Here is a 15,126-nt window from a genome sequence, read left to right as displayed (position 1 = left end):
GAGAGAGGACAGCACTGAGATGGATGATCAGCCATGACCTTGTTGAATTGCAGAGTGGGCCAAATGGCCTCCTTCTGCTCCTATTTTCTGAGTTTCTAAAATGGATGATTTGAATATTATCAAATTGGTTTGCTGTGTGGAAACTCGCTGGCGTGTTTTCGACATCGGGACTGTATTGAAAAATACTGCACAGGCTGTGAAGCATTTTGAGACATGGTGAGGCACTGAAAGATGCAAGAAAAGTCCTCCCATTCTTTTATCTTCTCATGACTCCTATTCCTCTTTCCATCTGCCATTTCCTTTCTCACTCTGTCCCTCTCTTATCTTCCTCTTTGGTTTCTCTTTCTCTTTCCTGCTTTCTTTTTCCTACACATGTCGTTCACTCATTCCTCAGAAACACTCCTTGTGTTCTATCATTGATAGATTTTATTTCTCATTATGAGCTTCCATTTTATTTGCCACCCACACATCCCAAACGCTCCCCAACGCCTTAGTGATGGAGCAGAAATGATATTGAGATTAGTGTTTGTTTCAATCTAGTTTCAGGCTATCTGAGCCCCTGCTCACAGCTGTGAATATCAGTGGGACTGATCTACTGGGGAGATTAGTTTGGGAAGGATGCCATTTAATTACAAGAGGTCACCCATTGGGGAAGCAATAAATTGGTGAGTTCAGTGTTTAATGAAAGGCCTATTGAGACTGATCTTGCGTGGAGTCCAGATAATAACGTAGGATTTAAGACACTGCTTGCAGGGGGAGTGGGGATGTACTGAATATTCTCATTCTTTCTCCAGTCTGCTCTTGGATTTGAAATATCCCTCTGGTCTTCTCATTCCTGAAATGTTTAGACATAAATATCAGGTGCAGAGCTCTGGGTTTCATTAACTCAAACAAGCATTCATATCTGTCAGCTCATTTTCCTTCTAATTAAATTCCAGCACGGAGAATCTCATCAAGCTCCCTTACAAGATGTTGACATAAAGGCTCTTACCAATAGTAAGATCATTCTCAGGACATAAGCTCTCAGTGGCATTTATTCCTGTGTCCACAGTTATCCTGAGAAGGTGTTGCGAGAATTTTGTCTTGAAACACTGGTAATGGGTTTGATACAATGGAATCTCTCGGTGGATCACCTCAAAAGGGAATTATTGATGGAAGGTGGACACATGTACATAGAGTTATAGAGTCAGACAGCATAGAAACAGATCCTTTGGTCCAACCAGTCCACATTGAATATAATCCCAAACTAAACTAGTCCCACCTGCCTGTACTCCTTTAAACCTTTCAAGTTCATGTACTTATCCAAATGGCTTTTAAACTGCATCTGCATCCACTACTTTTTCTGGCAGTTCATTCCACACATGAGCCACACTCTGTGTAAAAAGGTTGCCTCTCATGTCCTTTTTAAATCTTTCCCCTCTCACTTTAGAAATATGCCCCACAGTTTTGAACTCCCCGATCAGAGGGAAAAAATCCTTTTGATTCACCTTATTTTTGCCCTTCATGATTTCATAAATAAGGTTACCCCTTAGTCTCTAGTGAAAAGAAAATGTCAGTCTTTCCAGTTTATTTTCATATCTCAAACCCTCCATTCCCAGCAACATCCTGGTAAATCTTTTCTGAACCCTCTCCAGTTTAATATTACCCTTCCTCTAACAGGGTGACCAGAAATGCACACAGCTTTCCAGAAGAGGCCTCACCAACATTCTGTACAACCTCAGCATGACGTCCCAACTTCTCTACTCAAAGATCTGAGCAATGAAGGGAAGTGTGCTAAATAACTTCTTAACCATCCTGTCTACCTGTGATGCAAATTTCAAAGAATTATGTGCCTGAACTCTGAGGTGTCTCTGTTCTACAACATTACTCAGAGCCTGACCATTAATTGCATCAGTCTCGGAGGAGAAAGTGAGGTCTGCAGATGCTGGAGATCAAAGTTGAAACTTTATTGCTGGAACAGCACAGCAGGTCAGGCAGCATCCAGGGAACAGGAGATTCGACGTTTCGGGCACAGGCCCTTCTTCAGGAATGAGCAGAGAGTGTTCAGCAGGAGAAGATAAAAGGTAGGGAGGAGGGACTTGGAGGAGGGGCGTTGGAAATGTGATAGGTGGAAAGAGGTCAAGGTGAGGGTGATAGGTCGGAGTAGGATGGAGGCGGAGAGGTCAAGAAGAAGACTGCAGGTCAGGAAGGCGGTGCCGGGCTGGAGGGATTCGGCTGAGACAAGGTGGGGTGAGGGGGGATGAAGAAACTGGTGAAGTCCAAGTTCATCCCCTGTGGTTGGAGGGTTCCCAGTCGGAAGATAAGACGCTCCTCCTCCGACCGTCGCGTTGTTGTGGTTTGGCGGTGGATGAGTCCAATGACCTGCATATCCTCGGTGGAGTGGGAGGGGGAGTTGAAATGCTGTGCTACAGGGTGGTTGGGTTGGTTCGTCCGGGTGGCCCAGAGGTGCTCTCTGAATCGCTCCGCAAGTAGGCGGCCTGTCTCCCCAATATAGAGGAGGCCACACCGGCTGCAGCGGATGCAGTAGATGATGTGGGTGGAGGTGCAGGTGAATCTGTGGCGGATATGGAAGTTTCCTTTGGGGTCTTGGAGAGAAGTGAGGGGGGAGGTGTGGGCGCAAGTGTTGCACCTCCTGCGGTTGCAAGGGAAGGTGCCGGGAGTGGAGGTTGGGTCGGTGGGGGGTGTGGATCTGACAAGGGAGTCGCGGAGGGAGTGGTCTCTACGGAAAGCTGATAGGGGAGGGGAGGGAAATATATCCTTGGTGCTGGGGTCTGTTTGGAGGTGGCGGAAGTGACGGCGGATGATGCGCTGTACATGGAGATTGGTGGGGTGGTAGGTGAGGACCAGTGGGGTTCTGTCCTGGTGGCGGTTGGAGGGGCGGGGCTCAAGGGCGGAGGAGCGGGAAGTGGAAGAGATGCGGTGGAGGGCACCGTCGACCACGTCGGGGGGGAAATTGCGGTCCTTGAAGAAGGAGGCCATCTGTGTTGTACGTATTTTGAACTGGTCCTCCTGGGAGCAGATGCGGCGGAGACGAAGGAATTGGGAGAATGGCCTCCTGGGAGCAGATGCGGCGGAGACGAAGGAATTGGGAGAATTCCTTCGTCTCCGCCGCATCTGCTCCCAGGAGGACCAGTTCAAAATACGTACAACACAGATGGCCTCCTTCTTCAAGGACCGCAATTTCCCCCCCGACGTGGTCGACGGTGCCCTCCACCGCATCTCCTCCACTTCCCGCTCCTCCGCCCTTGAGCCCCGCCCCTCCAACCGCCACCAGGACAGAACCCCACTGGTCCTCACCTACCACCCCACCAATCTCCATGTACAGCGCATCATCCGCCGTCACTTCCGCCACCTCCAAACAGACCCCAGCACCAAGGATATATTTCCCTCCCCTCCCCTATCAGCTTTCCGTAGAGACCACTCCCTCCGCGACTCCCTTGTCAGATCCACATCCCCCACCGACCCAACCTCCACTCCCGGCACCTTCCCTTGCAACCGCAGGAGGTGCAACACTTGCGCCCACACCTCCCCCCTCACTTCTCTCCAAGGCCCCAAAGGAAACTTCCATATCCGCCACAGATTCACCTGCACCTCCACCCCATCATCTACTGCATCCGCTGCAGCCGGTGTGGCCTCCTCTATATTGGGGAGACAGGCCGCCTACTTGCGGAGCGATTCAGAGAGCACCTCTGGGCCACCCGGACGAACCAACCCAACCACCCTGTAGCACAGCATTTCAACTCCCCCTCCCACTCCACCGAGGATATGCAGGTCATTGGACTCATCCACCGCCAAACCACAACAACGCGACGGTCGGAGGAGGAGCGTCTTATCTTCCGACTGGGAACCCTCCAACCACAGGGGATGAACTTGGACTTCACCAGTTTCTTCATCCCCCCCTCCCCCCACCTTGTCTCAGCCGAATCCCTCCAGCCCGGCACCGCCTTCCTGACCTGCAGTCTTCTTCTTGACCTCTCCGCCTCCATCCTACTCCGACCTATCACCCTCACCTTGACCTCTTTCCACCTATCACATTTCCAATGCCCCTCCTCCAAGTCCCTCCTCCCTACCTTTTATCTTCTCCTGCTGAACACTCTCTGCTCATTCCTGAAGAAGGGCCTGTGCCCGAAACGTCGAATCTCCTGTTCCCTGGATGCTGCCTGACCTGCTGTGCTGTTCCAGCAATAAAGTTTCAACTTGCATCAGTCTTGTCCTTGTTTATCTTACCAAAATGCGAAAACCTTACATTTATCCAAATTAAACTCCATCTGTCCCTTCTCAGCCCATTGACACAATTGATCATCTTAGATACCCTTCTTCACTGTCCACTTTACCAATTTTGGTGTCAGAGACAAACTCACTCACCGTGCCTCCTATATACTCATATTCACATATATAAAAATGAGAGATAAATTCCAATGTGAACTTTCAAGCTCAGTGTCAATTGAAAGATGACAGTAGTTAATCAACACTGACCTATGCAAGGGACCTGTCAAAACGTAAAGGGATTAGATCACATTTCTATCACTGAGAGTCAGGCCAGAGAAAATGTCAGACTGATAGGCTTGCCTTTCGCCTGACAAAACAAAAGCCTTCAAAAAGTTTCCCTTCCTAAAGGACATAAGTGAACCATTTGGGAATCGATAGCCGTTTACAGACTTTTAAATCCAAGATGGAATTGCAAAACTTCCCCAAACAGCATTTGAACTACGAATTTCTGGCTGATTGATCCAGCAACAATCTCACATATACTCTGCTGCTGTATCTGACTGGCTTACACTGACTTGAAATCAGCTCAGGGAAGGTTTGACAAATACAGACTGGAAAGGCTGAGGTGGTATAATAAATTGAAGGTTAAAAAGTTATGGAAGAGTTTGATTAGGTAGATGTAGAATTCCCATATGTGGGTGAGGCCAAAGCTAGGATATTATAAGATAGCCACTCATTAAAGCAACAGAAAATTAGAACAAGATTATTTTCCTGGAGAGTGATGATAACAAGAAACTCGTTATCAGAGCAAGTGATAGAGGCAGCAATAGAGATACAATTAATAAGCATGTAGTTAAAGGTATGGAGGAGAAACAAAGAGTAGGATTTACTAATATGATCAGAGGTCTGTTTGGGGGAGACTTCATGGAAGAGAATCACGATAGTGTGGAAACTGGCCATTTAGCCCAACCAGTCCAGACCAACCCTCCAAAAAGTATCACACCCAGACCCATTCCCATATTACTCTACATTCCCCTAACTAATGCGTGAAACCTACACATCCTTGAACACTATGGGCAATTTAGCATGGCTAATCCACCCAAACCTGCACATCTTTGGACTGTGGAAGGAAACTGGAGCACCCAGAGGAAGCCCACCCAGACACGGGGAGAGTATGCAAACTCCACACAGACAGTCACCCGCGGCTGGAATCAAACTCGGGTCCCTGGCGTTGTGAAGCAGCATTGACTAAACCACTGAGCCACCGTGCCACCCTTGTGTGGATCATGAATACAAGCATGGACCAGTTGGGCCAAATGGTCTATTTCTGTGTTGTAAACTCAGTGTCATTCAACGTAGATTTCAGAAGTAACAAGGTCTTGATTTCCATTCACAGTGGAATGCCCAGATAGCTCTTTAAAAATGAAACCACAAACTCCCCATTTTCAGTCCGGTGCTCAGGCCAGATTGGGAAACGGGTGAGTTCACATGGAACGGGCTGAGGAAGCTTACTAATTACTGAGGAATGATGACAAGAAAGCATGCTTCAGGGCTTCACCAGTCTGTTCAATAAATAAAATTGCAGAATAAACTTTGAATATTGCTGAGAAAAAAAAAGATGCTTTTTATTTTGATTTTGTATGCATCAGGACATTTTGTGAGAAAAACATTCCAAAAGCAAAACCAGCAATTATACTTCATGACAGGATTGAAAAGAAAGCTTTGATTAGTATGGAATTGCCAATTAATGACCACTGACATTTAACACTGTGGTTTGTTGAAATTTTAAATCAGAGCGTTGACTCTTGTTGATCAGGTCAGTCCTCTGGGAAATGAATCCAAAAACTAGTTACCAGTGTCACAATCAGGATTATCTATCCAATGCTATCCAATTGCATAATCAGTCCTCATACTGGACACTATGTTGAACTTTTCGCAAGCACAGACTCGTCATCATGGTCAGGGACTTGATTGTTGAGCAGCTCATGAGAAATCATAACCGAACAAAAACAAAGAATTGTGGATGCTGGAAACCAGAAACAAAAACAGAAATTGCTGAAAAATAAAGTCAGAAGGTCTGGCAGCACCTGTGGAGAGAAAGCAGAATTAATGGTTCCGGTCCCATGACCCTTCTTCAGAACATAAAGAAGGGTCCCTGATACCCAAGATATTAACTCTGCTTTCTCTCCACTATTGCTGTCAAACCTGCTGAGTAATTCCATGAGAAATGTGGAACAGTGGCTCAGTGGTTAGCATGATGTGGCAGAGCGCCAGGGACCTGGGTTCAATTCCACGCTTGGGCAACTGTTTGTGTGGAGTTTGCAGGTTCTCACTGTGTTTGCATGGATAGCTTGTTCTGGTTTGTTCCCACAATCTGAAGATGTGCAGGTTAAGGTGGATTGGCCATTCTAAAATGTCTATGGATTGTGCAGGCTAGGTGAATTGGTCATGGAAAATGGCAAGGTTACTGGAATGGGATGGATCTGGGTGGGCTGCTCTTCAAAGGGCCAGTGTAGACTTGATGGGCCAAAAGGCCTGTTCCTGAACTGTAGGAATTCTATTCTAAAAGCTGCTTGACATCCCACACATGTCTGAACCTATGGAATCCCCCCACCTCTGCAAAGGTGGGAAGCATTATGCTTGACTTTAAACTTTGACTCGATTCTGTTATTTTTGCCAGGTCAGAGAGCGTCTCAGCCATGACAGAAATCTGAGTCCAAATGTCTCATGAGGAGGCTGTTTATTGTTTAACTTCAAGCAATAAGTTTTTCAGTTAAAAGCTTAAATTTCACGCAAGGTCAGGAAGAAAATTGTTGCCTTCCTATTGCATCTTTTACCAGCCCAGGATGATGCAAAGCTGACTCCAGCTTTGCATTACCACCCACCCCTCCAAACCCCAGCTCCACCAACCCTGGCCTTGCCCCCTCCTGACCCGACCCTCGTAAAACCTCCTTCATAATCCCCTCCTTTGGGTCAGCTGTCCTAACATCGAGTGGCTCATTACCGGTTGTTTTCTGTGAAGTGGCTTGGGACCTATCCGAGGCATTTACGTGAGCTAACTCAGACAAAGGGCTAGATTCCCCGCTGCTGGGAAGTGAAAGGTTTCCATGGGGGATTGAATTTTATGCAAGCTCTCTCATCTGTCCTGAATAATCTGCTGGTGAATATTGTTAGCCGGGGGAATGAACCATGCTGACAGCAATGTTGACTTTTTGAGAACGACAGGATCTCAGTCAGGCAACATATTGTAAATCCAAGATAACAGCACTTAAAAGTTTTGAAATAAACATCAAGGACTGAGTGGATGGTAACAAGGATGGGGGAGACAAAATGTTGTGCTAAAGACTTCAAAGTGACAGGAGCAGCCTCTCGAATGTGTGATCCATTACTATGTGTCATCCATTCCCAAGTTGATAAAGTCTCACGCAAAACAGGTACCTATTGTGTCTCTCTCCCTGTGCTGTGTTGTAATCTTTGGTTAAAGTTGCAACAACAACATACATTTCTATTCCACGTTTAACCTAATGAAACATCCCAAGGGGCTACGTTGGTCAATAAATCCAACTAACCTTTGATGCTGAATCGCACAAGGCGAATTTAGGACAGTGCTCAAAAATCTGTCTAAGGCACAGTCATTAGCAAGTGTCTGAAAGCAAGAGATGGAGGGAGAGACCATAAGACATAGGAGCAGAAATTAGGCCATTCACCGCATTGAGTATTCTCAGCCATTCAATCATGGCTGATAATTTTCTCAACCCCATTCTCCCGCTTTCTCCCCTTAACCTTTGATTTCCTTGACAATCAAGAACTTATCTATCGCCATCTTAAATACACTCAGTAACTTGGCCTCCACAGCCTTCAGTGGCATTGAATTCCATAGATTCTCCACTCTCTGGCTGAAGAAGTTTCTCCTTATCTCCATTCTAAAAGGTCTTCCCTTTACTTGAAGACTGTGCCATCTGGTCCTCATCTCACCTACCAATGGAAACATCTTCCCAGCGTCTACTCTGTCCAGGCCATTCAGTATTTTGTAAGTTTTAATTAGGTCACCCCTCATCCTTCTAATTGCCAACAAGTATAGACTCAGAGTCCTCAAATGTTCCTCATATGTTAAGCTTTTGATTCCTGGGACCATTCTTGTGAACCTCCAGGAACAGTACATCCTTCCTGAGATATGGAGCCCTATTCCAAATGTGGCCTGACCAGATCCTTATAGAGCCTCAGAAGTACATCCCAGCTTTTATACTCCAGTCCTGTCATTACAAACGCCAACATTATATTTGCCTTCCTAACAAATGACTCAACCTGCAAGTTGAGAGAATCCTGGACTAGAACTCCCAAGTCTCTTTGCACTTCAGACTTCTGAATTTTCTCCCCATTTAGAAAACAGTCCATGCTTCTATGCTGCCTACCAAAGGACATGACCCCACACTTTCCCATGCGACAGTGGGAGTGAGAGATCTAAGGTGGAACTTTCAGAGCTTCGGCCTGAGACAACTAAGGGCAAAGTCACTCGAGATGGAGCGAATTAAATCAGAGAAACCTACTGACCCTAAAGTAGAGGCCATAAAATTCTCGGAGGGTTGTAGGCTGAGGGAGATGAAAGAGAGAATGAGGTAAGGCTAGGAAGGATTTGAGAAACAAGCACAAAAAAATTCAAAGTTGAAGTGTTGGCAGACTGAGATCCAGTGTAGGTCAGTGAGTACAAGAGGTGTTGAGGTACAGGACTTGAAAAGAGAGAATACAGACCATTGAGGTGATAAATGGCCCTGAATATCTCCAGCAGAGTGCTGGAATGGTTGATTCTGGAGGTACCAAGACAGATGTTCGGTGATAAGGCAGCCAGAAACAAGAAATCTCGCAGAGAAATGTGTCTCGATATGGTTGAAAATAAGAAAAATCTCAAGGGGTTGTTAGAGTGAAGCACTCTCTGTCTCACTTCACCCCCGCTGCAGTTTCACACTGACATCGCACCAGTGATTGGCCCTCAATATTCTGCACTGCTTAAAAAGCATCATTATCTAGAAGCTGCAGTCTTAGAGCTGGGGCACAGTGCTGTTAATGATGTACCAAGAAGACAGCAATTTTGGAGCAAATAACAGCAGTACTGTTCAAGTCTTCTGTCATACCTTACACAGCTCGAGGATTAGGTGACTACAATTCACGCGATTCGATCAGCATAGTGAATTAACAGGAACCGATCTCATTAAGCAGCTTTTGTTAATGCCTTCAATCAATGCACTGACAATTGTAGATTCATTCATCTTGATTTTCTCTCTCTGTTCATTGCCATATTTATACCATAAGATCATAAGATATAGGTGCAGATATAGGCCATTCTGCCCATCGAGTCTGCTCTGCTATTCAATGTTGGCTGATAAGTTTCTCAACCTCGTTCTCCCGCTTTCTCCCTGTAACCCTTGATCCCCTTGACAATCAAGAATCTGTCTATATCAGTGACATGACCTCTACAGCTTTCTGTGGCAATGAATTCCATAGATTCACCACTCTCAGGCTGATGAAATTTCTCCTTATCACTATTCTAAAGTATCTTCCCTTTATTCTAAGGCTGTGCCCTCAGGATCTCATCTCTCTAACCAAGGGAAACATCTTCCTGACATCCACTCTGTCCAGGCCATTCAGTATTCTGTAGGTTTCAATTAGATACCCCCTCAACTTTCTAAACTCCATTGACTATTGTCGTGGAAATTAAATCGACTTGACACAACTGTTAGCAAGAGCAAATAAAGGAGTTTTATTTAAATTCTGCAGAATTGACCCAGTACATTCAGCTAGATGTCTCAATGTAAGGGGTACCTGAGCATTGTTCAGATACTCGTCTTATACTGTTTCTTATCATGCTCTCAAGGGCAAAGACTGGGAAAACTCAAGTTGTTATTCTCTCATCCCCTGGTCATGGACATAACAGTTCTTCAGCTTTCGCTGAGTTCGACTGTCGCAAGGTCGAGTTGAATGTTTACAAAGTTCAAACAGAGACAAGCTGGCTGCAAACCTCATCAAGGTATTGTTTACAAAGCTCTGCACAGCATTAAATTTTAGTAAGGCATTCTCTTTCAAATTTCACAGTAAATGTAAAATTTCTTGATTTTCCATTACACTATAGACCCAGAACCCGCAAACATTCCTCATATGTTAAGCTTTTCATTCCTGGGACCATTCTCGTGAACCTCCACTGAACATTCTTGAGGGGCAGTGCATCTTCCCTGAGATATAGGGCTCAAAACTGCGGACAATTCCCGCCTTTCGTGACACACCAGTAAGAGTGACTTGTCCTGATATCAAAGCAGTATTTGACCAGGTTTGCCATTAAGGCACCTCAGCAATTGTGATTGCCTAGAAACATCCACTTTATACACATTCCTTGTTGGACCAAATGGCGTGTTTCTACACTGTAGGGATTCTATGATTCCACCTGAACAGCACGAGTTGTGTGATCATTTGCCAAAGGAGGTGGGGATGATTTGGAATTCTAAGATGGCGGTGGTGGCTGGGCAGGAGGTATTCGGGCTCTGTGCATGTACACATCCACTCACCTGACCGGCCGCATTATTTATGTTTTGGTTTATTTCTTTATTTATCTTTTTTTTTAATCAAAGTTCACCTTTTCTTCTTTACTGTGGTAAAGGAAGGTGGTTGCAAGAGCCTGCCTGCAGCAGTGTGGTGGATCCAGTCCAGAAATCCTTGCCCTGGCATCCTCAGGAGCAACTTCAGTGGTGACAGCCCATAGCCACGCCAGAAACCCAGGAGCCATGGAGGGAACAAAATATGAACTTTCTCCTAACTTGGTCTAAATTACTCCTTACTACAATATTTGCAATTAAAATGCCAACCAATTGTGGCTACTCGTGCACATCCCGCTGTATTTTCATCAATACAAGTGGCAATGAGTTGTTATTCCTATTCAATATTGCTGATGTGAGGGAGAGCAGCTGTTTCTTCAGTCACCAGGATCCATGCAGCAATTCTACAAGTACCCTGTACAACAGACTCCCTCCTAATCCACTCCCGTTGCCAGCGCACTGTGATTGCAGTGTGTCCCATCTACAGGGATTCACAACAACAACTAACCTTCAACAGGACGTCCCAAATGTACTCCCTTCTGAACCTGAAACTACAAAAGGAGCAGGTGCAAGTTCCCTTCTGAGTCACAAACTACCCTAAATTATACTCACATAATCAAAGAATGAGACAATATGGTGGACGGCATGGTGGCTCAATAGTTAACACTGCTGCCTCCCAGTGCCAGGGACCTGGGTTCAATTCCTTGGGCGATTGTTTGCGTGGAGTTTGCACATAACTGCATGTGTTTCCGTTAGGTGCTCCAATTTCCCTCCACAGTCCAAAGATGTGCGGGTTAGGTAGATTGGCCATGCTTAATTGCCCCATTGTAAGATTAGATTCCCTACAGTATGGAAACAAGCCCTTCAGCCAAACAAGTCCACACTGACCCTCTGAAGAGTAACCCACCCAGATCCATGCCCCTACCCTATATTTACTCCTGACTAACACTATGGGCAATTTAACATGGCCAATTCACCTGAACTGCACATCTTTGGATTGTGGGAGGAAACTGGAGCACCCGGAGGAAACCCACGCAGACACGGTGAGAACATGCAAACTCCACACAGGCAGTCACCCAAGTTAGGACTCGAACCCGGGCCCATGGTGCTGTGAGGCAGCAGTGCCACCCACTGAGCCACCATGCTGCCCCTCAGGCTAGGTGGGTTAGCCATAGGAAATGTAGGGTCCCAGGGATAGGGTCGATCTGGTGTGATGCTCTTTGGAGTGTCAGTTGGATGCAATGGACTGAATAGCCTGTGTCCACACTGTGGGGATCCCAAGAAGATCACTCAGTCCGCAATTCATGCGCTTTTTAAAAGACCTATCGCATTATTCCGAGTATTCCTGCTATTTCTCCAGTTGCCTGCAGCCTTCTCAGCAAGTATCATGTGTTTCCCAAATCTTGTGCTGTTTTATAACTCATGTCTTTAAATATTTTAGTGATGTGAAGCTATTTTTAGTTAGACAGTGAACATCATTCTTCAGCACAACAGTGATATAATTATCCAGCTGTCTGACTGGCCTGCACAGAATGCAGTGTGATGGAGCGCTGACAGATTTATTAAAAACTTCTCCCAGAGATTATTAAAGTTTGTGGATATTCCTTATTTCAAAATAGGGGCAGTGTTCAGGGAGTTTTACTTTCAGTTCAAAAGAATAGTGAAAGCTTTACTCTGTATCTAACCATGCTGTACCTGTTCTGAACAGTATAAAGGGACCTTTACTGTTTATCTAACCCTGTGCCTGATGGGGACAATGTGGAGGAAGGCCTAGTCTGTATTTAGCCCTGTGCTGTACCTGCTCTTGGAGTATTCAATAGGGAGAGTGTAGAGGAAGCTTTGCTCTACATCTAACCCTGCGTATACCTGTCCTAGCAGTATTGGATAGGAATAATGTAGACAAAGCTTTACTCTATATTTGACCCCGTGCTGTGTCTGTCCCGGAACAATGCAGAGGCAGCTTTACTCCATTTCTGGACTGTAACTGCCCAGGTGTATTTAATAGGAAAATGTCGAGAGAACTTTACTCTTTCTCTAACCCTGGACTGTAACTGCTCTGGGTGCATTTGATAGGGACAATGTAGAGGGAGCTTTACTCTGTACCTAATCTTGGACTGTAACTGTCCTGGGAATATTTAATAGGAACAATGTAGAGGAGCTTTACTCTGTGTCTAACCCGTGTCGTTCCCCTCTCTGTTCCAGGAGAATCCATACATGTGCAACAATGAGTGTGATGCTCACACACCTGAGCTGGCCCACCCTCCCGATCTAATGCTGGACGACGAAGGCAGGATTCCCACCAGCTTTTGGCAAAGTGTGTCCTGGAGGAACTTCCCCAAGCCCCTGGTGGTCAACATCACCCTGTCCTGGGGGAAGAGCATTGAGCTGACCGAAGACATCATCATCACCTTTGAGTCTGGCCGGCCGGAGCAGATGGTCCTGGAGAAGTCCCTGGACCATGGGCGGAGCTGGCAGCCCTATCAGTTCTACGCAGCCGACTGCCTCAACTCCTTCGGGATGGAGCCGAGAAAGGCCCGGGATCTGAGGGCCGCCTCAGTGCTGGACATCATCTGCACTGAGGAGTACTCCAGGGGCTACGTGTGGAAGGTGGACAAGATGGTCCGCTTCGAGATCCAGGAGCGTCTGGCTCTGTTCGGGGGTCCCCGCTTTGGGGACATGGCCTCACTGTACGGCCAACTGGACACCACCAAGGAGCTGAGAGATTTCTTCACCCTGACTGACCTGCGGCTCCGGCTGCTGCGGCCGGCCACTGGACCCACCAGCGTCGACCCCCACAATCTCTCTAAGTACTTCTACGCCATCTCCAACCTGGACATCCGTGGCCGGTGAGAGCTCCACAGTCCTTCCTGGGCAAGGTCACAGCCCACGTTCACATCCAGGGAGCATGGGGTCAGGGTCCACATCTGGGGAGCAGCCAAAGTGCCAACATCTAGAGGTGAACTAGCAAAGAGGGCTTCTGGGGAACACCTTTGGGAGGAGGCAGTAATGTAATAACAATATTGCGGGGCTCGTAATCCCAATTCTGGATCTCATGGTCTTGGTAGGTTAAAATCTTCGAGGAGAAAGTGAGGGCTGCAGATGCTGGAGATCAGAGCTGAAAATGTTTTGCTGGAAAAGCGCAGCAGGTCAGGCAGCATCCAAGGAACAGGAGAATCGACGTTTCGGGCATAAGCCCTTCTTCAGGAATGAGGAAAGTGTGTCCAGCAGGCTAAGATAAAAGGTAGGGAGGAGGGACTTGGGGGAGGGGCGTTGGAAATGCGATAGGTGGAGGGAGGTCAAGGTGAGGGTGATAGGCCGGAGTGGGGTGGGGATGGAGAGGTCAGGAAGATGATTGCAGGTTAGGAAGGAGGTACTGAGTTCGAGGGATTTGAATGAGACAAGGTGGGGGAGGGGATATGAGGAAACTGGAGAAATCTGAGTTCATCCCTTGTGGTTGGAGGGTTCCTCGGCAGAAGATGAGGCGCTCTTCCTCCAACCGTCGTGTTGCCATGGTCTGGCGATGGAGGAGTCCAAGGACCTGCATGTCCTTGGTGGAGTGGGAGGGGAAGTTAAAGTGTTGGGCTACGGGGTGGTTGGGTTGGTTGGTCCGGGTGTCCCAGAGGTGTTCTCTGAAACTTTCCGCAAGTAGGCGGCCTGTCTCCCCAATATAGAAGAGGCCACATCGGGTGCAGCGGATGCAATAGGTGATGTGTGTGGAGGTGCAGGTGAATTTGTGGCGGATATGGAAGTGTCCCTTGGGGCCTTGGAGGGAAGTAAGGGGGGAGGTGTGGGCGCAAGTTTTGCATTTCTTGCGGTTGCAGGGGAAGGTGCCGGGAGTGGAGGTTGGGTTGGTGGGGGGTGTGGACCTGACAAGGGAGTCACGGAGGGAGTGGTCTTTTTGGAACGCTGGTAGGGGAGGGGAGGGAAATATATCAATGGTGGTGGGGTCCGTTTGGAGGTGGCGGAAATGACGGTGGATGATACGTTGTACATGGAGGTTGGTGGGGTGGTAGGTGACCAAATCCTACCCAGGTAAATGATTTATAAATTAAGAATCTGTAACTTATAGCATGTCACATGTTGAACATGTAACCACCTTCAATTGTTGTAAAAATCCATCTGGGTTTACTGAGGCCCTTTAAGCAAGGAAACCTGCTGACTTTACTTGGTCTGACCCACATGTGACTCCGGACCCACAGCAATGTAGTTGACTCTTAACTGCCCTTTGGGCATTTAGAGATGGGCAATAAATGCTGGCTCAGCCAGTGATACCCACATCCCATGAACAAATAGTAAAGTAAAGCACTGGGGCTAACTTTTTCCATGCAAACAATCA

General features: G+C 46.9%; 1 protein-coding gene across 7 annotated transcripts in view; it reads left to right on the top strand.

Moving 5' to 3' along the window:
• Positions 1-15,126, top strand: part of LOC122541315 (netrin-G1-like) — a 95,176-nt gene that overhangs the window by 48,499 nt on the left and 31,551 nt on the right. For 6 of the 7 annotated variants that reach the window (XM_043677952.2, XM_087979510.1, XM_043677955.2 and 3 more), the window contains one exon: positions 12,993-13,636. In XM_043677952.2, coding sequence (XP_043533887.1) covers positions 12,993-13,636 — 644 coding nt within the window. Of the gene's footprint in view, positions 1-10,078; positions 10,232-12,992; positions 13,637-15,126 lie in introns of all 7 variants that reach the window. The other variant, XM_087979512.1, reaches the window with a different exon arrangement.

Source organism: Chiloscyllium plagiosum, unplaced genomic scaffold (genome assembly GCF_037043375.1).
Source record: "Chiloscyllium plagiosum isolate Xiang-an unplaced genomic scaffold, Cpla_swu_hap1 HiC_scaffold_35, whole genome shotgun sequence".
Lineage (NCBI taxonomy): Eukaryota > Metazoa > Chordata > Chondrichthyes > Orectolobiformes > Hemiscylliidae > Chiloscyllium > Chiloscyllium plagiosum.
Note: the sequence above shows the minus strand (reverse complement) of the source record. Positions and strands in the feature narration are given on the sequence as shown.